This window comes from Diuraphis noxia, unplaced genomic scaffold (assembly GCF_037042655.1).
Source record: "Diuraphis noxia isolate RWA-SAM2 unplaced genomic scaffold, SU_Dnox_SAM2 contig0002, whole genome shotgun sequence".
Classification (NCBI taxonomy): Eukaryota; Metazoa; Arthropoda; class Insecta; order Hemiptera; family Aphididae; genus Diuraphis; species Diuraphis noxia.
Genome location: NW_028301712.1, coordinates 37546742 through 37573630, shown reverse-complemented (window position 1 = coordinate 37573630; position 26889 = coordinate 37546742). Strand labels below are relative to the sequence as shown.

At 32.3% G+C, this 26889-nt stretch overlaps 2 protein-coding genes across 7 annotated transcripts in view; both read right to left on the bottom strand.

Moving 5' to 3' along the window:
* Positions 1–3323: 3323 nt before the first annotated feature.
* On the bottom strand, positions 3324–6384 carry LOC107162888 (uncharacterized). Its single transcript, XM_089219313.1, has 2 exons — positions 6228–6384; positions 3324–5256 (listed from the first exon to the last, which is right to left on the bottom strand). The coding sequence occupies exons 1-2, from the start codon at positions 6243–6245 to the stop codon at positions 3487–3489; spliced, it is 1788 nt and encodes a 595-aa protein (XP_089075439.1). The 5' UTR covers positions 6246–6384; the 3' UTR covers positions 3324–3486.
* Positions 6385–12770: 6386 nt separating this feature from the next.
* LOC107162907 (serine/threonine-protein phosphatase 2A regulatory subunit B'' subunit alpha) overlaps positions 12771–26889 on the bottom strand; it is a 43258-nt gene continuing 29139 nt past the window's right edge. For 2 of the 6 annotated variants that reach the window (XM_015510056.2, XM_015510055.2), the window contains 12 exons: positions 22488–23847; positions 16570–16667; positions 16343–16472; positions 16168–16271; positions 15908–16088; positions 15333–15576; positions 15069–15240; positions 14866–14992; positions 14616–14780; positions 14513–14542; positions 14117–14199; positions 12771–13699 (listed from right to left, as the gene is read on the bottom strand). In XM_015510056.2, coding sequence (XP_015365542.1) covers positions 13519–13699; positions 14117–14199; positions 14513–14542; positions 14616–14780; positions 14866–14992; positions 15069–15240; positions 15333–15576; positions 15908–16088; positions 16168–16271; positions 16343–16472; positions 16570–16667; positions 22488–23630 — 2658 coding nt within the window. In that variant the 5' untranslated portion in view covers positions 23631–23847 and the 3' untranslated portion in view covers positions 12771–13518. Of the gene's footprint in view, positions 13700–13938; positions 13984–14116; positions 14200–14512; positions 14543–14615; positions 14781–14865; positions 14993–15068; positions 15241–15332; positions 15577–15907; positions 16089–16167; positions 16272–16342; positions 16473–16569; positions 16668–22487; positions 23848–25270; positions 25770–26889 lie in introns of those variants that run through there. The other 4 variants (XM_015510058.2, XM_015510061.2, XM_089219312.1 and 1 more) reach the window with 4 other exon arrangements.

Below are 26889 nucleotides of genomic sequence, written 5' to 3'. Positions count from 1 at the left end.
TATACCATGTTCTACTGTTCTACAACTATGATAACTATAGCTTAACAAATTATAGTAATCCAAGAATAAACAGAATTATGTCAGATCATTGACATCAAACATCAAACAAAGCCATTAGGAACCACAATTTAAGAATGATTATTAATATTTAAAGATATGTAATGAGCTTGCCTATGGTAAAATATATATGCGGTTTTTAACTGGTAAAAAAATTACAACATCTGTGATTTACGGTTTATAATTACCGGATGAAAGCAAAACGGTGTTTACTGTAAACATTATTTTGTGTAATCCAAAATTATCTAGATCACATCACAGCATCCTAAGCATTTTTTATAGCTTGTTGAGTGATCTCCAAAACAGAGTGCGCATTTTGGTGGATCTTAGCGCAAGTTTGGACATGAAAAAGATTGATGTTGTGATCAACATCTGACACAGCGCGAGTGACGGTCACAGTTTGCTTTAGTGTGTCCATACTCCTGGTAATTAATGCATTGAATTATCACTTTAGGTTTGTAGGACTCTTCAACTTTTATTTTGGTATGTATACGAGAGAGGAGATATGGTAAGTATCCTTTCAGTGAGTAGTTGGTTCCAAATCAACAAAGAACAGAGGAAGTAGACTTTTGGTGGCCTTGTGAAGAATATTTGTGACTTGTCTTACCTCAAAGAGAATAGCTTCAAGCTCAGATTTTATAAGATCGTAGGTGTATAGATGGACGGATATGACGAATAATAACACATGTGGGTTTATCTTCCCATAGTTGAAGGTGTGGTATTCAGCATTGCTTTCTTTAAGATAGCGAATAAGTTCTCAATATGATTCAGGGTTTGATATTTGTATTTTTAGGTGGTCACCGGCAAATTTGCAAAAGAAATGGTTGACACCAATTAGATCTATAAGAGCTGAGTAGAAGCTTGTTAAGTGTAAAATATCTTTCATGAATATCTAGGGAGTAGGTTTGATGTAGATAGCGTCATTTGTTTCTTCTGTATCAGAGGTTGCGTCGATATCTATGTCTGGTGTAACATTTTTATTTTTATTTAATGTTTCAAAACGGTTGCGTGTAATAAAATAGTTTTTTGATTGGCGGAAGAGTTTTTGGATGAAAAGTGTCAGATGAAGAACTAGAAAATATCCATTAGGGATTCTACGAGGACTTTCAAAATCCAAACCTAACCCTGAGAGTTGCGTTCAGAATAATTATGGGACTTTTATTAGAATGTGTAGGATTTTTTAAGCCAGTAGGCTGTATAGTGCTGTTTTTAGTTTTACTCGTATTATCTGGTTCGTTTTGTTACCTTTGTACACGATTTATATCTGGAGTAGACTGCATATCTTACGTGAGCAAGGTCACGAACCGCTGGACAACGCACACAATACTACGATAACGCGACACATTGTCTATGGATCACACGACGACTGTTAGACAACGCATTAGAATCTAAGTATTACGTAAACGTAAGTAGAATAACACTACGAGAACGGCGTACTTACAAGTTTAAATTAAGTTACTAATTTGCATAGAGTTAACGTCAGCAATTTGTACGTATAAATTTGAACCTAATCGGTTGTGAAGAACGAGAATAACAACGAATTTTAACGGAGTTAAATTAAATTAAATTTTAATTTTAACAGAGACTAACGTAGTACTACTAACTAGTACTAAATAAATAATATAATATGTAAGATTTACCTAAGATATTTGAATTTAATAAATAATAACACAAAATAATATATTGTATTGTAAAATGGTTGTTAGTTGAAGAGCCTAGATCAGATATATTTTTGTGTATAATTAGGATAAATATTATATTTATATGTATTTTATATTGTTATTATTACTTCTTTAATATCTGGTGTTTTAGTTCAGAAAATTGTTGCGAAATACAATTCACATAACTTGTAGCTAAATAATAATAAATACCAACGTTTTATAAAATGATGTGAACAGGTTCACGGTACAAAATTTGTCTAAATAGTTTCTTCATTTAACTGTGCACAGATAATAAAAATAATGCACATGTCTCTACAAATAACGATTAATATTTTTTAAATAAATTAAATAACATATATTATATATTATGTAGTATATTGTATATAAATATCTAATTTCGTAACCAAAATATATTAGTTTATCTTAAAATAATCCTCAATATTATAAAAACATTATTGAATGTAACAAATGAATATATAAGTAGGTAATCGTAGAAATTTTCAAATTTCTATAGATAATGCTTTTATTATTTTAGATAATATTAAATAATATAATGGTCCATATATTTTGAAGAATCTGTAGATTCGTGTGGCCCTTTTCCTATGTAATATAAGTAAACAATTACACTTACGTTATATTTTACAAACATAAACGTATAATATTACAAGGCTTTTGCTTTAAAATATTCCCATGATTAACAAGGTTACTAACAATTATTACACCTATCATACATTCAGTTTTATCTATAAAGTATATTTAATTATATTTTTGAAAAACAATGTTTACCGGTGAATATTATGTGTTGGTATTATAAATAGGTGCAATGAACTATTATTATAGTATAAAATAAAATAATTTTGATTTTTAAAAGTATCCCATTAAATTTACATATAAATCATCGCTGATATAATTCCCTGCATACAATATTGTATATGCTGTGTTAGCAAATTAAATAGTAATACAAACCACTTCTTGTAATGGAATAAACTTCTTTGTTATTTTTATTTAATGTACTTAATAAAATTTTTAAATTATATCGTTTTTAAAAATTTAGGAAAATGTATTCATATAGTTACGCCAGAATTAGTATCACATATACTCGTACTTATCAAGTTTAATATTACCTCAATTATATAAAATACGCAACGACATACAAATGAGTTGAAAAAAATAGCTAAGAGATGCAAGGGTAAATAGCATTACAAATAGTTAATCTATGGTTAACATCAACTGAAAATGTGTAGTCAAAACACGTTGTTTAATAATTATCTTTTATAAATTATAAGTAATTTACTCGTTGAGCCTACGTCATAATCGTCATATGACTTATTAGTACAATCTTACACATATTTCATTATATTCTAACAAAATATTCTTTTATACAATAGAAATATTTCTATCTATTTCAGTTATGTAATATAATATTTTTCCACGCAGTTCTTTATGATAATTTATGTACCTTTATTGGGGAAAAATTTAAATATTTTTCAATTTTCCTTAGACTTTTTTTTCATTACATATTTTTACCAATTTATAAACTAATTTCAAACCATACTGATTTGTTATGATTCGTGATGTTGAAAAATATAAAATAAATACATTAAATTAATTAATTGCACATATATTTTTTATCTTCATTTTTTACAATATTACAGATTAATAATTGAAGTTGTCAATCTGAAAAATAAACGATGGATTTCTAAAAAAAATTTGGTGAATATTAAAATAATTAAAATTTCATATCAGATAAGCTTAAGTTCTCAACGATTTATTTCTTGACAACGTCAAAGTTGTTATCTTTCAAAGATGCACTTCCAATTGCGACCGAATCTAGACTGGCAGATCCAATGCTAGTGGACTTTAATTCAGATGAGGCTAAATCAGCAGAAACAGTGTTGAATGGAGCTGGTGTCGAAGATCCGAAGAAAGATTGTTGACCGAAATTGTATGGAGCTGCAGATGAACTAACGAAACCTTCTTGGACGACATTTGAGCCGTAGAATCCAGCTGGGCTGACAGTTGAACTGTATGTGCTTATTGGACTAGCCGTAGAGCTGTAGAATGCACCAACAGACGCTGGAGTAGAGCTGTAGAATGCACTAGCAGGCGCTGGAGTAGAGCTGTAGAATGCACTTCCAGAACCTTGAGCTAAACCAGATGAGAAAGCTTTGTAACCAGATTGGCCATAAAGAGCACTAGATTCATATCCTAAAGCGACCGGAGATTGTTGATAATAGTGGACAGTGGCAAAACGTTGAGCCGGGGCTGCAACCGGGACTGGGACCTTAACTTCAACAGGAACTTGAACTGGATATGGCACCCTCTTTTCTACTGGATATGGGACTGGTCTGTCCACAGATACTGGAACTTTAACTTCTACTGGAACTGGAACTTTAACTGGAACGTCATACCTTACTGGGTATGGTACCTTCCTTTCAACGGCATATGGGACTAACTTTTCTACTGGGTATGGCACAGCTTTTTCTACGGCGTATGGCACTGGCTTATCGACGGGGACTGGGTATGGCACTGGTTTTTCTACAGGGTATGGTCTGTCAACATTTACTCGCACTGGGTATGGCACGGGCTTCTCAACTGCGTATGGCACGGGTTTTTCGAACGGAACATGGACTGGGTATGGCCTGTCGACTGGTACTTTCACTTCATAAGGTACTGGCTTTTCAACTGGGTAAGGTACTCTCTTTTCGATTTCTACTGGGTATGGTTGAGGAACATGGATTGGACGGTCTACGTTGACTTTAACAGCGTATGGCACATGTTTTTCTACAGTAACTTGGTATGGGTGTGGTACACGAACCAAAACGGGGTATGGTACTCTCTTTTCAACCTGCACGTAGTATGGAACTGGAACTTCTTTAGTGATGGTAACTTCGTGATGAGGTGCAGGGGCGTTAGCTACTGCTGGTAATTCAACCGAATCATGGCTAATTGCGTCAGACTTGATGATTGCACCTTGAGAGTACGATGGGGCGTAGGCTCCAGAGTAGTAAGAGCCATATGAAGTAGAGAAAGCTGGTGATCTGTTCAAAACGACAGGTTCTGGGGTGGATGACACAACTGGTGAAGATCCGCCCAATAAAACTGAGGGGGTGGAAGAATACGCAAAGCTCGAGTCAGATAGTGCGGCACCAGAGACAGCTGCGCCAGACAAGAAAGGTGCTGGAGTAGATGATCCGATTAAAGATGCCGGAGTAGATGAACCGAATGAGCCATCGTAGAATGGAGCAGGTGTGGACGATCCAATGAACGATGCAGAGTCAAAGGCTTGAGCTGCGGCGGCGTTGGAGTAGGCATTCGACGCAAAAGAGTTACCGAATGCGAACGGAGCTGGTGTTGAGCTGTAAGAAATTGATTTAAATGGTGCAGCAGTCGTCGAGAACGAGCTACCAAACGTCTTAGCTCCAAATAAGAATGATGGATTGAATAAGGTGTCCCTCTTCTTCTCGTTCTTTTCTGCCGGCTTTGTGTCACCAAATGCGGTGGACACAACTAGGAGTCCTAGTAGAGCAATTTGTATCTATAAAAAGTTAAATTTTTAAATTAATAATTAATAATTTCTATTTTTTTATTTTATAATAATATCATATGTTATTTAAAATTTGATGAAAATGTTCTAACATGTTAACTTGTAACTAAAATAATGTAAATTACATCACGACCTATAATATTAAATATTTACGAGTAAATCGTTTTTATTCGTACCTAACTAAATTTATTTCTAATTAAATACATTTTTTTAAATAAATAAATTAACGATCATATTTTTAAATATTACTAATTTATAATTTAAGAAGTTTACTGACTATTATTTGTATTTTACGTTTTATATATCTTTATCACAACTATGTGTCTATAAAATCAGTATTTCAAACATAATATTATTATGATTTTGAAATTAATAAATTAACAAGTTTAAATATTCTAAGTGTAGATATACCTAGTATCTAAAACTTTCCAAGTACATTAAGGTTTTTATTGTATTGCTAACTATTACAGTTTTAAAGTGTATGCTTATAGATTTTTGTAACAATAATAATTATATTTATACAAATTTTTAGTACCTCAACAATGTGTTACAGATATGCAATAGGTAGGTACATGGTGCATGCAATAGTGGAAAAGTTTCAAGACACTTTAAATCATTTTTTTCGAAAAATAAATATCTACCGCTATTGTTACATGCTTACACATTATGAAAGCGAATTAAAGTAAAAAGAAATTTATTGTAAAAATCACGACTATATTAATAAAATCTGATGCTTTAACAATTAAATATAAATTAAAGAATACTTGGATACCAAGTTATACTATCTACTGGGTATATATTTATTATAATATTATGATATAATTTTTAAATAAATGAAATTAGAAGCTTGTTACAGTTTTAGGTCATCTTATATTTTTAGTAAGAAGACAAGTTACTTAACTATAAGAGTATGATAACTGATAAGTATGGTATAACAAAAATAATGTCGTTTTCGTACTCACCACAACACTGGAAGCCATAATGCTTGTGGCGTCTGTCTCGTTGGTACTGTTCAACCTTACAGCCGCCAATTGACTGGATACATTACTGAATGCCGGCCTTTACTATATATACCTTCGTGGCTACACGCGCGGGTGCTGCGATATATTGGACTGTCTCCAGCAATAGTTATTGTCAAAAACCAGTAATCCGGGTTGAGAGAACTTTGAAGAGACATCTGAACACGACAAGCCCCTCCTAATATTAAATTTTCAATCTCCGTTCCAAGTTTTTTTTTTAATAAAAAAAAATTGTGTTTGAGTGTGCGTGTGTGTGTACTCGTTGTGTACTAATTATCTTTAAAATCGTATTATACATAATTTTCTTTCGTCTGTGTATATGTTATTTTTTGTGGTCTTCTTATGTCGAAAAACCGGTCGTCAGAATGCTCATCCAAAGGTTTCACAACCATAATATTATATTATTATGATATGGATTCTACAGTCTACGACCTTCAACCGCTAAAATGTATTACCCCGTTCCATCGACTCGCAGCCGTTTTGCACTTACTTTAAGCATCTACTCCTTCGCTATAGTCAACGCAGTGTCACATAATAATAATATGATATACCTACGCATGGTAATCACTAATCATAATATTAAAATAAAATTTATAACACAGCTATACGAGCCAATTTGCAATACATTTTGTACAAACATCAAATTTAAATTATGTAAATGTTGGCCTAATGTGTATTATATATTATTCTTGTAAGTAAATTGTATAATATTACCTATGTATTAATTGTAGAGAATTAGTGAATGGCGAGTTTTAAAATATTTAAAATAAAAATATCAGTTGCATAAATATATCTATTTATAATATTGTAAAATTTTACTTGCATTATAATACAATATATTTTATGTAAAATAAAATATATCGATTTTTAGAACAAACCTATACCAATATCAGCTCTTATAAATCCTGCTAATTTTAAATTAAATGTTGTATTCTAATTTTTTATTACAATACTAAAAATATTGTTTTTAATACAGTCAGTAATCATCTATATCAACACTGGTCATAACAGCATTCGGGGTATAGCGACATTAATTTCAAGGTTCCAGCTAATTACATTTATTTTAATATGTGCATATTTTATAAAACGACATCTGGTTAAAACGACATATTTTTACGGTCTTGTGGTTGTTATTGTGGATGCTATGTGGTAGTTATAAATAAAAATAATATTTTTTAAAAATTTTAAGTACAAATAGTGAAATATATAATATTATCATCTACTTCGAAAGTCTATTACCTAGCTACTGACTACACTGTCCATAATACACAATACGTATATCATTTCAATGTTAAGATTCACAAGAAAATTTGTATCATGATTAAAATGATCTACGGTTAAATATAATATTAAGTTATATTACAATTTTCGATCCTGTAGGTACATGACATAGATTCATGGAATATTTCTAATTAAATTAAATTAAATTGTTTTGAATTCTGTTTTTAGATATATATATTAAATAATTATTTTGATACAATTCTTAAAAATAATTTAGAATTTTATGAACATTTTAAAATACAATGCTAAATTTTCATTTTAAGATCAATAAACAATCTGCACTATTCCATTACAAATTTTTCATGTTATCTATTACATAATTTTAGATTCTAACCAGAGCGATGATGAATGTATTGGTTTTACAAAGATGTGTTTTTTATAAAGACACTTTTTCTAATGAAAAATATGCTCGGGTAATGGTTCTGATAACAAATTGGATGTAGTTATTGGTATTTTGGGCGGAGGAGGAGTCAAATGTAAAAATGTTCCACTATTTCTCAAAATAATCTTTTGGATTTTAAAAAATCCTGGTTTTGAGAAAATCAATTTTATTTTTTCAAATATCTAATTCAAAAACGAATATAAAATACTTGAAATTTTCTCCCAATTATTAGAATTTTCTATACTTGAAAACACTTTCAAAATATTTTGATCCTTCTGAGCTAGGTATATACTGATATAGTGATATATATTTTTTAAATTTGTAATGACAAAAATAAATATGTTGATAAAAACTGTTTGTGTGGTAAAAACCTTGAAAATGCGATTCAACGTTTCTCATACATTGTTCATAAATGAAACACCAAAATTACAGATTCACAATATTTTTTTATAAGCATTTAAGCTTATAGAAGATTGAATACAATTAAATTCGTCAAAATTGTAGGATATCGATTTTAAGAATTTAGCAATAATCAATAAAATACTATTTTTTGATACTTAAAACAATACAATTATATTACACACGCTAAACGCAATTATTATATTTTCAAATGCGATGTTTTTGGAAAAACTATTTACAAAACTTCAAACTAATTATTTTTTATTTACTTATTCTGTATTCGACCCTTAAGAAGTACAATACAATTTTACAAACTGCAGCATAATAATATAATATAAGAAGTTATAAAATACTTCAATTGAAATATCATTTATATATTATATTATTTTAATTTTAAAGTAATTCAATAAATAAATAAAAATGAATGTACATAATATAGTTTATAAATTATCTAGGTATCGTCATATTAAATTAAACAATAGCTCAAATTATGATAACATACCATAACTTATCAATGGGCAATGGCTTATTTAATATTTGTCAACTTTTTTGAAATACGTAGTTTTGAATAAATGTATATCTACATTTTAAATATATTGATACATTTTATTTAGATATGTATAATGCCCACTATTTCTTAAATAATTTATTATCTATTTAGCAATGGAAATTATTTTTCGTATAATTGAACATAATATTTCTGTAGGTAGATACATAAAAATTGTAATTTTGGCCCTCTTAGCCCTTCTGTGATTTACGACTATGTATATTATGCAGCCATGGACTGGCTGGAATGCTATAGCGTCTTTTGGGGTTTTATCGACTGCGCTGTTTTAATATCAATTTCGCAAATAATTGCTTATGTTGATTTCGCCGACTAATCTACATATTTTAAATTTATCCCAGACATTTTTGTTATTTTCCCTTTAAATTCTATAGCATAATTCTGCGCTGTTTTTTACCAGTCCGCACCTGTATTTATAGGTACTATTGTAATATTGTTAATTATATTGTATTCATAGATTAATAGATAGGTACTTGAACATCACTCTGTAGACAATTTACATACGCATTTTAATTGATTCATTCTTATAAGTTACAACAATAACTAAAACATTCGTCGCAGTTTAACTATATATGTAGTATATTCGTCGGATTGCACCTTCTTGGTCATAATATAGCGATTTAAGTATTTAACTATAATTTATAAGACCGTTTGAAACATTTTTTCACATTTTACATAAATACAAATTAGCCTGGTAGGCATGTGAACTTATAGCAAAAAACAGTTATAAATTTATGATCATTAAAAATATAGTATAATGTACACAATAAAATTATATAAAGATAATAGTGATGTATAATATTATAATAGGTACCTAACAAAATGTTATATTTATTGGGTAGAGCCAAGCGTAGACTTTTTATCCCTCAATTCGATGCCATTTATTACTGCAATCTTCTCTGAAACTATAAGTAATAACCAATAGGTATATCATGAAATATTGACAAAATCATTAGACCAACAACTCGTAAATGTCGCAGCTACAAAACTAGCGTTCATATTTCATAATATATCAATTGAGTATATAATTTTTCGTGATAAAATTCGTCAGGAATTCAATTCACACGACACACATGATAATATTTGAATAATATAGTCACAGAATATTTGAATCAATATGATGCATTGTTGAAGTTTGATCTGAGATAAAAAAAACTCATACAGCAGCACAGACTAGTGACTATCGACAAAAGTGAACAGTGGTTCTTACGCGAGTGCATCAAAACCCAATATATACTAATAGATGGCGGTTAGATTTGAGCACACAACGTACTACGTAGATACCTATAAGACATAAGATATAACCACAATTTAAATTAAAATATTAAAATTGAACATTAAAATTTTTATTTAATCTGTGATATTACGGTAATTAATTAATCACTAATAATATTGTCACTAGGCTTCGAAAGGGGAGACGTACCACGTACCTAAATTCTTTAATCATGATGGTCGTAATTTTACGGAATTCAGTTCAGTGCATTGTCCCCTAGAAACGCTAAAAAGCCAATAATTATTTATTTTGTATAGCTGAAAATTAAACTGAAATTGTAGGTATAACTAAATTTCTAATTCAAAATATTTATGTGTGCTCAGATTATTCCCTTTCCAGTTTCCTAGTAGGTACATTTTGACATTTTGGGTATTTAACTGAACTTTCTGTAAGCTTTTTATAGCAGTTTTAGTAGTTATGATTTTACGAAGTTTGATCAACAATTATTCCTCTACAAAAAATCAAAAACACGTAAGTTACATACTTTCCAAAAGTCAATTAACCGCTCGCCAGCCACTTGACAAAAAATAAATTTACATTTATGAAATGTCCCTACGTCAACAAATAGGTAGATGAAATCGCAAGCTTAGTATAGATGAGTATAGTGGGAATAATCGATTTGTTATCATAATCGAATGAAATATTTTAAACGAAGAATTTATTAATATGATCGATTGAAAAATCAGATCGACTTATTAATACAAAATTGAAAACTATATTAACTTTATAGAAACTTTATTAACATAATTTCATAGTAAACATAGAATGTCGCCATTGTATTACGCTTATAAATTATAATATATTATATCTGTTCAAAATAAAAATATTAAATAAATAAAAATATTACTCAATATTATCAGGAACGTAATTATAGGCGATCATCCCAAACCAAAAAAAAAAAAAAGAAAAGAAGCACCTGAATAGTGTATTACATTGTATTTAAAAATATTAAGTATTCAATTTGTTTTGGAGAGAGGTGACGGCCGATTTCTACAATATCATTAATAAACAATCCAGTTTTTGAAAATACTCAGAGGAAAGAAGAATTGAAGTTGCAGATATACATAATATACATAAATAATTTAATTTACTCCAGTTTGCATAATTCAGAAAATGTTATTTTTCTATCGAACAGTTGTTTTCTGTGTCCAATGTTCAATTAAATTCGATATTCTTACTTTTCTTGTAAATTTAGATATGATGACTGAGATTAATCATGACTAGATAAATAGGATAAAATAATATTTGATTAGGTTTATAAGTTATTACAATTATTCAAATAACTCTTGATTACTAATTTTTCGTTCAATTTTTATCTGTTGATTTCTAGACTGAGCAAATTAATTCAATAATTTTTTCCAACAATCGAGTTATTTGATTATTTTTAATCAATTAATTTCATCACCAGTATATAAGTGTATATAAGTCCAGTTTGGAAATTCGTACGACACTCCTTCACAGGTCCGTAGTGTCCAGCCATGCAACTACCTAGGCAGATGCACAATGAGCCCTATGAAAATTACAATGCATAATCCACATTACAATGCATTACCTACACTCATAAAAATTAGGTTTACATTAAGGTTTGAAAAGAATTTATATTTTTCTGTAAAAACTGAATAGTTAAAATTTAAAGTTTTAAATCCTGGCCACCTAGGTAATACATTCTCTATGAAATATGTAAGCATAATATTGATAATATTATGTATTATGTGTTGTATAATTTATAAGTATAACATATGTTACACCATACAAAGTTACACGGTTATAGGTTACACTTTGTTGATCGTCATTAACAATATTATAAAATATATTATTATTAACTTTTATTATGAAATATTTTTTAATGTAAACAGCTTGTTGTTTGTATACAAACCAATTGGAAAAAGATAAAAAAAAATGTTATCACTTTTTAATTTATTTTTCGCCAGGTTTATACTGGTCCCTATTGGACACCCGGAACATGAAAAATACATCTTTTTTTAAGTTTTTGGAGAAATATTGACCTACCTACCTTATTTAATCTTCCATTAAAAACCCAATGATATTATTCAGTACTATACTACAATCTAATTTTAATAAATGTTTATTTTTTATAAAGACTGAAGAGTTAAACTAAAGTTAACATAATCATAATTGATATAATGTGTATATAAAAACAAAAAAAAGGTTAAGAGTAGGCAATAGTCGTGATATTCACATGTCTTCTCTCCGTCTTACAAGTACGTAACATACATAATATATTATTTTTTTTAATTTAGTCAAAATATTATTGAATAATATTATAGTTGTACTGTACACATACTTAAACATGTATAGATGTTTAATAATAATAATTTGTAGATCTATTTAAAGGACATAAAGAATAATAAAAAATTATTGATCACTTTTTTCAACTGTTGAAAAAAATCATGGTAATTGATTAGAAGATTGAAAATAAGAATAGATATCACTAAGAAGAATTAATTCAAAACACAACAAATTTAATAAACAGCATACCTAATTAAATATAAGTTTAAAATATATAAGTAGGTACATACAAGTATAATAGATTAGGTTTTTTAATTTTCATAATAAAACACACAATAATAGAAAGAAAAATTAGATTTTAATATTTCATACAATTTTGTTTTAAAAAATATGTAATTAATAAATAATGTCATTATTATTAGTACATACTATAATAACATTCTATTTTCGACTAGACTATGTTAATAATTTGTTTTTTTTTTTATAACATAACGGACACAACTCTTAAAACTATTTCAATAAGATTTGTATAACATATTTAACAAATATTTTGGTTTTTCTTCAATCATATTTTACATCATTATAAATATACTACTTGCATTTAAAATTAATTTAACTAGTTAAAAATTGAATTAATTATTTACAATTTATAAATTTCATACAAAAAATTATAATGACAAATATAAAATCTGGTACATGGCGCAATTATTTTATACACCTTTTATAATGCTTTAAACATTTTTGAAAACAACAACAATTAATCTTTCATAAATAAAACAAAATAATAATGAACATATTTTCAGGCTATAGCCTATTAACAAAAACACACACATAAATTATGTTATGTAACATTTTGTCAAAAATTATGCATTTATAAGTTCAAGTTAACAACAGAAGAAAAACATGGGAACAAGAGGACAATATGAGCAACTATATTCTTTGGTATAATAATGTCAGCAATTCCCATTGTCACAAAGAAATAACGTGGTTGTGTTACTATATTTATTACTAAAATTACTATTATTATTATTATTATTATTATTATTTATAACCTATTATTATGTATTATTATTGTGTATTTAAATTAAATATCATCGTCACTATCGCCAGCATAGTCAGATGAATCATTATCATCATACATAGTAGATGGTGAAGAGAAATCAGTGACCAAAACTCTAGGCTGATTGGATAGTTTATTAAACGTACATGATTTCAATACATCATCCAAATTGGGTGACAGGATATCTTCAATATCAGTTCCATTTCTAAAAAAAATTTTAGTATTAATACTTTGCTAACTTTAATTATGAATAGTTAAAATACAGAAGAATAAAATACAACTGTTTAAAATAGTGTTATTACAGTGAGGTGATTAGAGCTACAGTGGTTATACAAAAAAAATAAAACAATCGTAAGGAAAGATCTAGTTTACGGGTGTGTTACAAAATTATAGGAGTGTGCTAAACAACAATGGAGGACGGCACAACAGACCACAGACACTTACCACTATCATATATATTTCTTCCTTCAAATGTCTTCGTCTGTTATTCTGTAATAATATTACCACCAATTTTTTTTTCATATTTATAATATTTAAGTAGTGATGGAAAGTTAAAAAGAATGTCAAGATTTCCGTAAAGAAGCCATTGGTCACATTAATGTAATAAATATGAAATACTTACATTTCTTCTGGTGCATCGTTTCCACCTTCTTCAGCTACTAACATTTCATATTCTTCAGCAGCATATTTATCCCAGTCTGATGCCTAGAACATCAAAAAAATCATAAACTTATTGCACATAAGACTATAATATAATACATAATAACAAATATAAGATAAAACAGGGCCTGGTATGGCTCGGTGGATGACTTCAGTTACTTATGTTCTGAGGTCAAGAATGGGTGACCACCTAAGTTTTTAATTATGAATCCTTATCCTAGACACACGTGTTCCGAACCAACCATAACCCTCCTACAGTAAAAAAAACTGCTAATAACCATGTAGTGGAAGTCTTTAACTTAAAATAAAAATAAATAACCTGACAACTCAAACAGTTATAAACATTAAGATAACTGACCTTATAATATTTATTTCCATTATCCGTATGCTTGAAATTATACAATACCATTTAAATAAACAACAAATAATAGTTAGTTTTTATTAAATTATATTTTACTAACTTCATTTTCATTATCCCTCTGTGAAGCAAATGGATCACGTTGTTCGTGATCCAGATATTTTTCAAGGTTAAAGAATGTATCAAAAAATATTGGAGTCATTTTGCATCTTTTGAGATCAGCTAATGATATTTTGCCACAGCACTTTGGTTTGACCATGTCAAGCATCTAAATTAATTTAAAATAACAAAAATGACATAAACGATTGAATTTAAAAGAGATGTTTATAATAAAATGTATTTCAATATTATACCTGACACAAACAATCCTCAAATGGTAAACATTCAATTCCTATGCTTTCCATTCTTTGCAATTGCTCGTCATAAAAATATTCAAGCTCGTACATAGACAAATAACCATCACCGTCAATATCCATGCATCTGAATAAGTTATTTACATTCAAATAATGTGTAATATAGCATTATAGAGTTAAACATATATATTGGGATATTTTACCTAAACCAATATTCAACCGCTCTAGGATGTCGTTTGTCTTCTTCGGCCATTAGGAACCAAACAAATTCAGTATAACTCATCTTTTCTTCTATATAATTATTATTAGAATTCTTTTGCTTTTTCTTAGTAACAGTCCCAGAAAATATTCTGTCAATTATTCTTGTGGACAAAGCTGTAAAAAATTGTATGCGTAAAATTATAAATCATGACAGGTGAAATAATTTATAATACTATCCACAAAATGTTTATTCACATCAAACTAACCATGATCGCTGTGTCTGGCTAAATCAGTTTTGCTAATAAATAAATCGTGATCACGATCCAACTCCCAAAACTTACAGTATATGACATAGAAATGTTCATAACTGAAGTATGCAGTTACTTGGTTGATATCTTCTTCTTTTTCTAATAGATCAATGACTCGAATTAAATCTGATCGTCTGATTTCTGCTAGACTAAGATCACCACTCCATGATGTGTTAACACTGTAGAATATTCTTGATATTACCTGGTTTTAAAAATTTACAAAAATATATATTATTAGTCTGTTTTTAATATGACTTGTATAATTGAAGAATTGTATTAAATAGTTTTTTATTAGGAATTAAAAATATTTGTGGTCTTGAAATTAAATACTTTTTAAAATAAAAATGTTGATTAATGGATAAAAATAAATATTATTAATTCAAATTGTAAACCACAACATGTGGTCACTAGTCGTTATAGTATGATAAATTATTAAATCACACTACTGTCTACTATCGTTTAAAATTATAAAACACATAGTTAATTGATTTGTTTATATATAAAACAAATTGGTTAAATAATGTTTTAATTACCGTGTGCACATATCTAGAATGGAACTCTGGTGCAGTTTTCAGGAATGTTAAGCCGGGATGGGAATCGACCACATCTTGGACTAATAAGATGAAGTTTTCGGGTGATAATGTTTGTTTTTTTGAGTTTCTGGATAATATGCGTATGAACATCGATGGCAAGTCGTGACAAGAAGACCACACGCTGAGAAAAAAATTCGATTTATTATTATTATGATTTATGAGTTTTGAATTAATAATAATAATGACAACAATGGACTTACTCTTTCCAATAATTAAGGAAGGTGTTTACGTCTATAGTACTGGACAAGTCTCCGCCACAGGCAAAGAACAGAGGTTGCTTCCAATAAAGCGGACAATTACATAACTGAAACACGCACAAAAAAGACAAAAATTGAAATATCATACAAAAATGATCAAAATTTAAGACATGATTACCTTTGCAATTTGACCAAAATGATGTTTCGAAGCTTGTGAATTCGGCAACGACATGAAGAAATCTGTGATTGTTTTGACGATAGTATCCCACTGCTGTTGACTCTCAGGCTTGCCAAATGGATAGTAGAATCTAACACAAAAAAAAAATCAAATTCAATACACCTCCTATATGGCTATATTATATCATCGTGTGCCGTTACCACACAAAAACATATGCGTTACCATACCTAGGAATAAATACGTTACGGTTAGCCTTAGTATGTCTTTGTAACGTAGTGTGCGGTGGAGGCGCTCCAGGTTTCTGATTTGATTCCTTTGAATAGTTCTGAAACGATACAATCAATTATTAACACGATTCTTCCTATTAAAATAGTTTGAAGAAAAAAATTCTTTACTTCTTACTTCACCACGACTATTGCGTTATCCTAAGAAATAGCTGATTGGAACTATATAGATAGGCCCCAGAAAATTAGAATAATTTTCCCAGACCCCAATTGCTTATTATTATTACTATTTATCACCAAAATTCGGTACCACCAATTTATGAAAACGATCCCAAATTTCAACATCGCTATCCCAATAAGTCCACCTTTGGACATAATAATTTAAATTACAAAGTTGTAAGCACATTTATTTAAAAAAAAATGTAGGTATTGAAATACATTTTTTTAGAATAAAATAGATACCTATGTATGAGTTTATACAATACGATAACGCATCGACATAAATATATATATATATATTATGCATTTGAATTATAAGTTATTTACATAATAATACATAATATTTTATACTTCAACAGATATATAAAAACTAATGACCTCCGACTACGAACATTACGAGGGACAACATTATAACATAATTGCCACCGAAAAACAAGCTCACGACGCCATCGCATCCATAACATAATATGTTGATTATATTATTATTATTATAACTCGAAGTGTTCGTCCTGCACGCGTTGAATTCATAATAATAATTAAATATAGGTACACATTATATACACAGATTTCTTTAGAGTTTAGATACATAATATAAGAACCGGCTGTCGTGCGTATATGTCAGTTGAGAGGGGGTCCGTTATCAATTATTTTATAAACGATCTTGTACGTGACCTAAAGACGCGGTGTTATTTCGTTTTACATAATCCACCGATTACTCAATAATAATAAATATACCTGCCTGGTACCTACGGAAGGACGTCGGACTCGTAGAGCCATATTCGAAATATTATGGTAATATAAAGCAATTCATATTTTAGTAACATGGTATACACAATACACGAAAGGAACACATGGTTAAGAGTTGAGACATACTACATAACTCGATTTTCACACGAAATCGAAATAAAAGCGAAAGACGTCGAAATGCATAATTCTCTGTTTTGGTTCGCATGGGTTCTACACAAGACCCGCGGAAATGACATTTGGCGAACCCATGTTATTATATTTCTATAATATTAACTCCAATTATTATTGTAATACATACATGAGTAGTGGAAGGTATCTTATGCGTGTATACATGATGGGTATACAAAAACGACAATTATTTGTAATATATAAAACGCGTTACAAACGAACGAACGAATTCGACAAATAAAAACAACCTCCCCATCGAGTCGGCCGCATTCACAACACGATTATGAAGAACTTATTAATAATCTTCTAAATTATTCAGAGTCGTTGTACACAAGTAAACCTATCGGTAATCACATTCGAACCAAGGGCGTTTGGACATTTTATTCGATTCGAAAATGACGTGAACAGCTGCAGCTGCGTTGCACGTATTATTATTATATATACCTACAGTTATATCATGTATGCATCAAATAAGTATAGGTATGTAATCGTAATGATGAAGGTAGCCGCTTTAATGTATAGCGATGACCATGAAATATATAAATCGTTTGTGCCTATTCGTAATAATATGTCCGCGCCCTTTTTGCAGGCAAAACAAACCGCGCCGTCGTAGTCAGTTTAACTAAACATATTAAACTTGTGCAAAATTACATATCCAGACTACAGTTTGGATCAGATCGCTATTGAAATTTTGAACAAATCAGGTACAATCAGTAAAACGATTCTTTTGTTTCCTCAAAACGTACGAAATTCATATAATTTATTGTGTTATACACTGTAGATTATAGCGTCCGTATATTTTCCCCGCCACCGATAACTTTCACGATGTGACCAAGCTTTAAATGAAATATTTGTTCCACTTTAAAAAAATCTTATAAACGTTTAGGAAAGTGGTATATTATATAAAAGTAGGCAAAAAGACGATCTCTGTTAATTTTAATTCGGCATAATGTTTTTTGATGTACATACACCGCGATATATCATGTAAAACTATATACAGTTACAAGCGTGGAGGCGGGCATATTAGTTTACGCCTATTTGATATAATATATTATTTGTTTGTTATCCATACAGTAGGCGGGCAGGCGGATATGTACGAGGACAGAGACAGGCTCATAGCATTACTCTTTATAACGGACACGTCCGTTATCGGACAGCTGTGTCGAAATATAAGTATATACTATAATACGTCCATAATACGTAAGACCTTAAAGTTTCGGTTCGAAACATTCGTCGAAAACTGCAAAATTTAAATGAGCCTGAGAGGGGAGAACACGGAGAATCGAATACATATACAAGAAAACACAATCGAACCTCCGTATAAACGATACGCGGGTGTTCTATAATATGTGATATTATTATTAAAAGTTCTGCCGTCCGCGTCTACAGGTTGAAAGGAAATCGTATTGCGGGCGAGTGAAAAAAAAAACCTATGTTCAATTTATGGTATTTATGATAATATGTATATACCGAATATACCATATACCATATATTCGGTATCACCAACCTTGTTGTAAGACCTGGGCAATCGTTGTTTCCAGGGTTTGTACGGAAACCTGGGCTCGTGGACCCGACCATCATCCCCGACACCAGAACCGTCGTGCCTTTGCAACACTAGCACCTGACAGGCATAGCACCAAGACCGTACGCTCGTCACCATAGTGTCCCGACGACATATTTCACACCGCGGCGGCGGATGCACGTCCGGTGCATACTGCAAAAGTCGCGGCGTAAGTCACGCGGACGGCGGGAGGCGCATTTGAGGGGAGTCAGTCACGCGGACGGGATGTGCGTCTGAGCGGCGTAATGGTACACACGACGACGACGATATCGCACAAACGAGTGTTGTATTATTAAATCGCCGCCGCCGTCGTCGTCGTCGGTCGATCGCGGCGGACTGCGCGGAATGGCGAGCCCACGCGCGAAACGGCACCACCGCCACCGTGAGGTATAATTTACGCGGATAAACGAAAACGAAACGACCTTAGTAAACAATTAAAACATTAGAACAACAAGCGAAATGGTGAATATAAAAAAAAACAATTAATAAAAACGCGGCAAACCGATGTCGGTCGCAATCACGCAGCGATATACTATACAATAATATTGTACAAAATGTATTATTATTGCAGTGCTGAACGTACACGCGACGGTGAGACTGCGTCGAGCGGAGGTCGCGACACAAAAGCCGTACGCGAACATCTGACCGGACGACTTTTTTCCACTCGTCAAACTCGCATCGTTATTATCATAACACTGTTATTATTATTATTATTATTATTGTGCGCGACGAAGGCCGCACCACTCCGGTTCTGCAGCGGTTAGCGCGCGATGCGTTGACGCGTCCGACTGCGGCGACGGCGTTTTATTATTATTATATTATTATTATGACGATGTATTATTACTATTATAAAACCGAACACATGTTGACCCAGCGACTGTGAAACACATTCACTTGTGACTTTGTAAAATGAAATAGTAAAATATAAAAAACCTGCCTTGCAACATTCTCCCTCCTCCGCCGCCACGCGTTCAACGCCGACATCTATAGCTCGATTGCTCGCTCTGTTTTAATATAATGTGATGAAAAATGAAAACCCACTTATTAAATTTGCTGCTGCTGAATCCGATGGCGCGTCTTTTATCCGTTTACCTACTGCGATACGAAATACGTGCTTAGCAATACGCGCGAGTTAATCTTATAACATCACAGTTGCTATTTGTACGGTGTAGGTACCTATGTTATATAACAGGGTTCTACGTCAAAAGAGCGAACAAAATTCACGCGAAAACAACGAAAAATTTAACTAAACAAATCACAACGAATTTCGATCATGAAGTGTAACATAAACTATAGACAATATAGCAACACTGTTAGAAAAAAAAATCGAAGTATGATCATTATTTACCATTTTCTGTTTATTATTTAGATAGTATCAAAAATGTTTGTGTTATACTTTTAACGAAAAATTATATACGATCCCTTTAAAATATTTCAATATTGGCGTTGCGTTATAATTTATTACGACTTTTGGAAGGTTTTCAAATGAATTCTTGTAAACCTGTTTATTTGAAGTTGAATGCTGTTTGTCACTTATCATTTATACTATTTAAATACATAATGTTTGTTGTTTTTGGAGAGCTTTTAAACACTTCCAGGTTGTTGGTTTACAAGATCAGAGCAAACAACAGACACATAATATTTTCGAAAGAAAATATAATTCACTCATTTTGTTTTCTTGCTTTTTGTTTTGCTATTTTGCTTTCACTCTATATTAACGAAATACCATGTAATAGGTAAGAAGGACGTAGCGCATAAAATATACACAATATCACATGAACACGACGCTGTGATGTCATATTCTTAATTCTTATACGCTTTGCAGCATATACAATTGACTACTAAGTGGGCGGAAAAGCGCATCCGTCAATAATATAACGAATACGCCATTTTTACAAACCATGCCGTAAGTAAGCAGTGACATATCTAGGAAGGTGTTTTTTATCTTAGATGAATTAGATGTCGTAATATACTTTCCATTAGCCGTATCTAAGAAAAAATAAATGTATTTAATATACACATTTTTTGTATATGCTTTAATGTAGGTATCTATGACAATATGCTGCCACTTGTCTTATGGTTCTACTCTCTATATTTTATAATTTTATGAATAAGATTGATTACTACAAAATAGCCTCCCCCCACTTAAGTAATATTTCAATATAAGATTAGAGCATCCCTTAAGAAAAATCCTGGCTACGTTTCACTAAGTAGGAACCTACTATATATGTATTAATAAGTCTATAATTATGTCTGTATTACGCTTTTTCGATTAAACTCAGTCATTATGGCATCGGTATAAATTACCAGATCTTTATATTATATGTCGCCACTTGTCCGTGATCTCGACGGAAGAACTTCGAACCGAAATTAAGTTGTTCGTGGGTGTGGTAAGTCACCTATACCTCATCATCCAATCAATTCATTTTTGAAATACACGTCTATAAATAAATCGGTTCTATGCTAAACATTCGTATACGATGTGATTCATACCGTGGGAATGAGCACGCAACTATAGCTATACAACGATACCTTTGCAACCTTCGAGGAAAACCACACCGAGATGACAATAGCTTCGCATTTCCTACGTTGTGTTTATGTCGTTTATGATGTACGATCCGCAAGCCGAGCCCCGGACTTAAATAGATATTCCCTTATAACCAATGTTGAAACTTTTGTAATAATGATATATTTTACACTTTTTATCCGATTTTAAAAAGTATTTAGGAACCTATAACGGCTATAACGGTAGGAATTTTATAGAAAAATAACTAATGTAATACATAAGAATAAACAAAGTTTAAAAAAAATATATGACTATAAAATAGACTTTCTATAGTTAGCTACAACATTAATTTTCGAGCCTATAGCGAATAAAAGTCAGCTTTAAAAACTTTTTTTGTTATTTCAATCGGAATATCAATAATAATTGAATATTAAATTTAATAGTAGGTATATATATATATATATATATATATATCATAATTCATAGTGAAGCGAAGTGAATACGATAGGAATTATTTTCCTCATCCATTTTAACAAAATAATCTAATGACTTAACAGTTATAGTAAGCTATTCCCTCCAACCCAGTTGCGCACATATCATGGTTTTCAAAAGCCAATTTTTAAAAGTCAACCAAGTATATAAAATTTATAAAATATTTTTGTTTGAGAATGAGCTGCTACTATTTACATGATATTGATTACATTAATAATACAAACTCACTTGGATTTTGCTGTGCACATCCGATCCGATGTTCTTCCACGACGACTGACCAGATGAAGAATTGCAAACGGCAGAGTTCTTCATCAGTTCGGTCGGACACTTTTCAAAAATGAGCACACGTTCGGCAACTGAACCACGCGTTAAAAACGGCCGAACAGGGTTGGACTGGTGGTGATTGGACCGGATGTTTGCCCGCTGGTGGTCAGTGAGCTCAGGATGTGGCACCTGTTCCTGTTGACGGTGCGCGTGCTGGTTCCGCCTGGAAGAGCTGAGCGCTGACAGCCCGATGAGGAACTCTGGCTTAGAACGGTGACCCGTCACCGCCGCGTCGTAACTACCAGCGGCCGATCGCAACAGGACGCCTTCTTTGCTGGGTACGGCCGGCTTTTCAGTCTTCCTGTTCTCAACCACCGATCCGTTCTTGAGTGCGTCGATCAGCCGCTGTTCCTCTTTCGCCACCTCATCCATAAAGTCGCAAGTGTTTTGCTGCGACTGAGCCACAACCGGTTTGCCGCCGTTCCGAAACGGCCACACAGGCCCGTCCACTTTACTATCATCTGATACAGGTGCCGCTGCATAGCTCCGTATCGGTGACGGCTTGCTGCAGTACCTCTTGGCGGCACCACTCCCGCCAACGTTCTGCTTGCCAGCGGAAGCGTGTTGCTGTAGTTGTAGCTGTGGCTCGGAAACGGGGCTGGTGGACGAGGAAGCTTTCTGTTCGAACTTTTGCAGCGCGTACTGAATGGACGATGCGAACGGCTTAGGCGACAGTGAACGCGACTGCCGAGCCGCCTGCAGTCGGGCCTTGTCCTCCACCACGAACTTGTTCACCAGCCGTTCTAGGTTGTTGGTGCTATTCGAGTCGGTCATCAGCTGCGTGCCACGGTTATGGTGTCCTTGGGCCGTCACGTCTGACGGTAGTTTGGGTTGCGGCGTCAGCGCCGAGCCGAACTTGTCAGCTGCGGCCGACGAGTCCCGGTGGCACGTCAGTATCTCGTTGGGCGCTAGGCCCCGGGCCTTCCACGTCTGGTATATCGCCTCCGCGTGGTCCGATATCTGTTTGGCGATGGCCGCGATGTCTTCCTCCGGTTCGGGAGCCATGTTACCTCCTGCGGCGGCCCGGTGGTTAGCTGTCGTGGTCATCGCTCGCCGAACCTGGCCGTGTACCGTTCAACCGAAGACAACGATGACGGCGGTCATACAATTCTTCGGCAGTCGGCGCGACCGTCGGCGTGTGGGACGTGGACACTGCTAAAATAGTGGTTGAGACGATGGGCCTCAGCGGCGATGACTGCGCTTCGTCATGATGACCGTGTACCTAACCTAGACCTGCAGCTGCACATCGGTTATGATACCTCGCCTGAAACAGTTTAGAAATATTACGGTTAGACTATTATAATATATTATACATCATATTATATAGTATGTGTATAGTATCGCTGATATTTGTGATGCCGCAGCGTATCAAAACAGTGACAAGGTAACTGTAAATAATATAAAATGTTTTTTGTCTATCGACCTTCGATTCGAATCGGGATTATTCACGAACTGACTACGTCATTTAGATATGAAGCAAACAAATTATGTTCATATTTACACATTATTTGAAACTAAGCCATTTCCGACTCATCATCTAGTATTGAACGTTAATATACGATAAAGACTTTAATTTTTAATTTTTAATTTTTAATAACGTGTTGATATACTGTTTTTTTTTTTTAATAACACAATATTGGTGTATTATATAATATATTCTTAAATTCTAACGTGGAGCTTAAATTACCGCAACTATACATTAGTTATAATATTATGCTCTTGTGAGTTGAAAGTATAGTGTTATTACTCAATCGTGTTCCATAAAAATTGCAAAACTCTAGGGGTATTTCCGAAAACATTACAGAGAGGAAACAGTGGTCAGTGAGTATGAAAACTCCAACACAACACTATATAATAAATTATTATGTTTATGTTCAATAAACTATGAAATAACTTAATATAAATAGCTTGATATTATAATAAAATGCAATTATTAAAAATATTCAGATGAAAAAAACTCCAATCCAAATGATTACAAACACGATTTCTCAAAAATATTCAAACGTTACTTTTGACTTTAAATACACTGCAGCTGTGAATTAATACATGTTGCCATGGGACGGAACTTCGACGCCGTTTTTCGTGAGAAAATAAACACCTATTTTCGTAATGACTAATGACAAATCAATACGAAACTATACGGAATAGAGTAAGTCACTCTCGATTTCACTGCGCCGAGTGCACCGTTTATGTGTATATATACATTAGCGTATAACCGGTAAATACAAAAATACTTTCCACCTGTTTTTCCATCGTTTAAAAAAACGTATTGTATCGTTACACCTCGTCACAATAACTGCACATCTTGGCGTTTCGTTAACCGCACCATAAATTTGTGCTCCATTGCGTTGTCTTCGTAAACAATTTATTGTTCCATATATTGTCTGCCGAAATTACGGTAAAGGATTCCGATTAAAAATATGAAATCAATATTATTAAAACGATGAATAGTTGAAAATGTAAAACGATTTAACCGTTATAACAAAAAAAGCAGCCGTTAATGTTGTATAATATTAGTAGCTATGTTAAAACAGTTTTTGTTTCTCCGAAAACCACAAGTAAATATTCGCACACTGCTCGCGGTACACACCCCACCAAAGCATAATATTACTATCATTATTCGATCGAAAATACAGCACAATGTATACGATATATAATATTATTATGTGTGTATACGATGCAATTACCGAAGAGTAGGTAGCAGTGTATAATAGTAGTAGCAGCACCAGACGAGTTAAAGGTCGCGTGCTCTAGAGGAAGGAAATGATTAACTAAGGGCGTTGTCAATTAATATATTAGACACGCAAAAGGCGGCGGTGGCGGAGTGTCGTTTCCTCGGTGCGTACATACGGGTACCGGCGTACTGGCTGGCTGACGGTCTGGTCGTCTCTCTGTCACCTCGCGCTCTCTCTCTCACTGTCATTCACTCTATCTCTCTCTCTCTCTCTCTCTCACTGTAATGTGCACGTAAATAATAAAATAAAACCCAAGTACGTAATGTAATTAAACGAATCGCCAGCGAGGTATAACATCGGACGAATGAAAATAAAAAAGCTGACAATCAATCGAACGAGTGGACGATAAAAATATAAAAATTAAAACCAACGACGACAAGTGAATCTCTTGTTTTGGCGATTTATCGAACAGGGATCGGACGGATGACTATCGGACGCGGGCGCGCGAGAGACAGGCAGAATAGACTACTACGGTCGAAGAAGTATACCGAGTCACCGTCAGTGACGGCGACGGGTTGAACGTTTGACTCCGATCGTACAACACCGCCATAGTGGCGTTTCTATATATAGATCCGGCGGCAATTTCTCTCGGTCCCATGTGCACATGGGTCGTCGACGAGTGGTTCGTCATATAATACCGTACATACGCGTGTACTGAAACATAGTACTTATACTAAAGTATTGCAATGACGTACGCAGATATTTACAATTATTGTGAGCGGGGGGAAAGGGGTTTCAAAACAAAAATATACATATATACATTATGATGTGGTTTATAAGAACATTATTACGTTTTTAAACGATGAAAAACTAGTAAGGGACGAGAATGAGGTTGAATACCTAACCACCAACTCGCCGCCACTGAGGTATTATAGTATATAATAATAATAACATATACCTACATATAGTACATATCTATATAATATACTACATTGTTGTACTACCCTGCCCATGTAAAGTAATATATGTGTGTACAAGACGAAACGTTCGATCACGACTATATTAATATTATTATATTTTTGCGATTTCTAAAAAAAAAACTATTTTTTTTTAAATATTTTTTTATCACTTTGGTATTTATATAGCTATTTAGGTATTATAGGTATTTATTATCTAGGGTTTCTACTTTCTTTTCTTTTAAGCCACCAACCCATAGTAACAATCTGTATCCTTTGAATAAAACACATTTTGTCTCAGTTTTAAAAATTTCGATGTAAAAATACTAAAAACTAAACAAGTAAATTTTTACTCAAGTCCCATCAATTTTTTAAAGCCATAGAAGCATAGAATCAATAAAGTTAAGAATATAATCATTTAACCGGTCAAATCAAATAGATTCCTTTGTACGTTTATTATACACTCGTTTCAAGTTCGGTAAAAATGTATATATAGCTTCTACAGCACAACCATTTGAATAATGACTATTACTGATTTAATGATATATTAATTATGACTAATTCGTATTATTTAGGTACCTAGATGCTATAATTATTTTTTTTTTTTTTTTATTAAACAACCATCCGCGGCGTCTATGGCCATTGGATGTAACAGTACATTATCTATTAGTATAT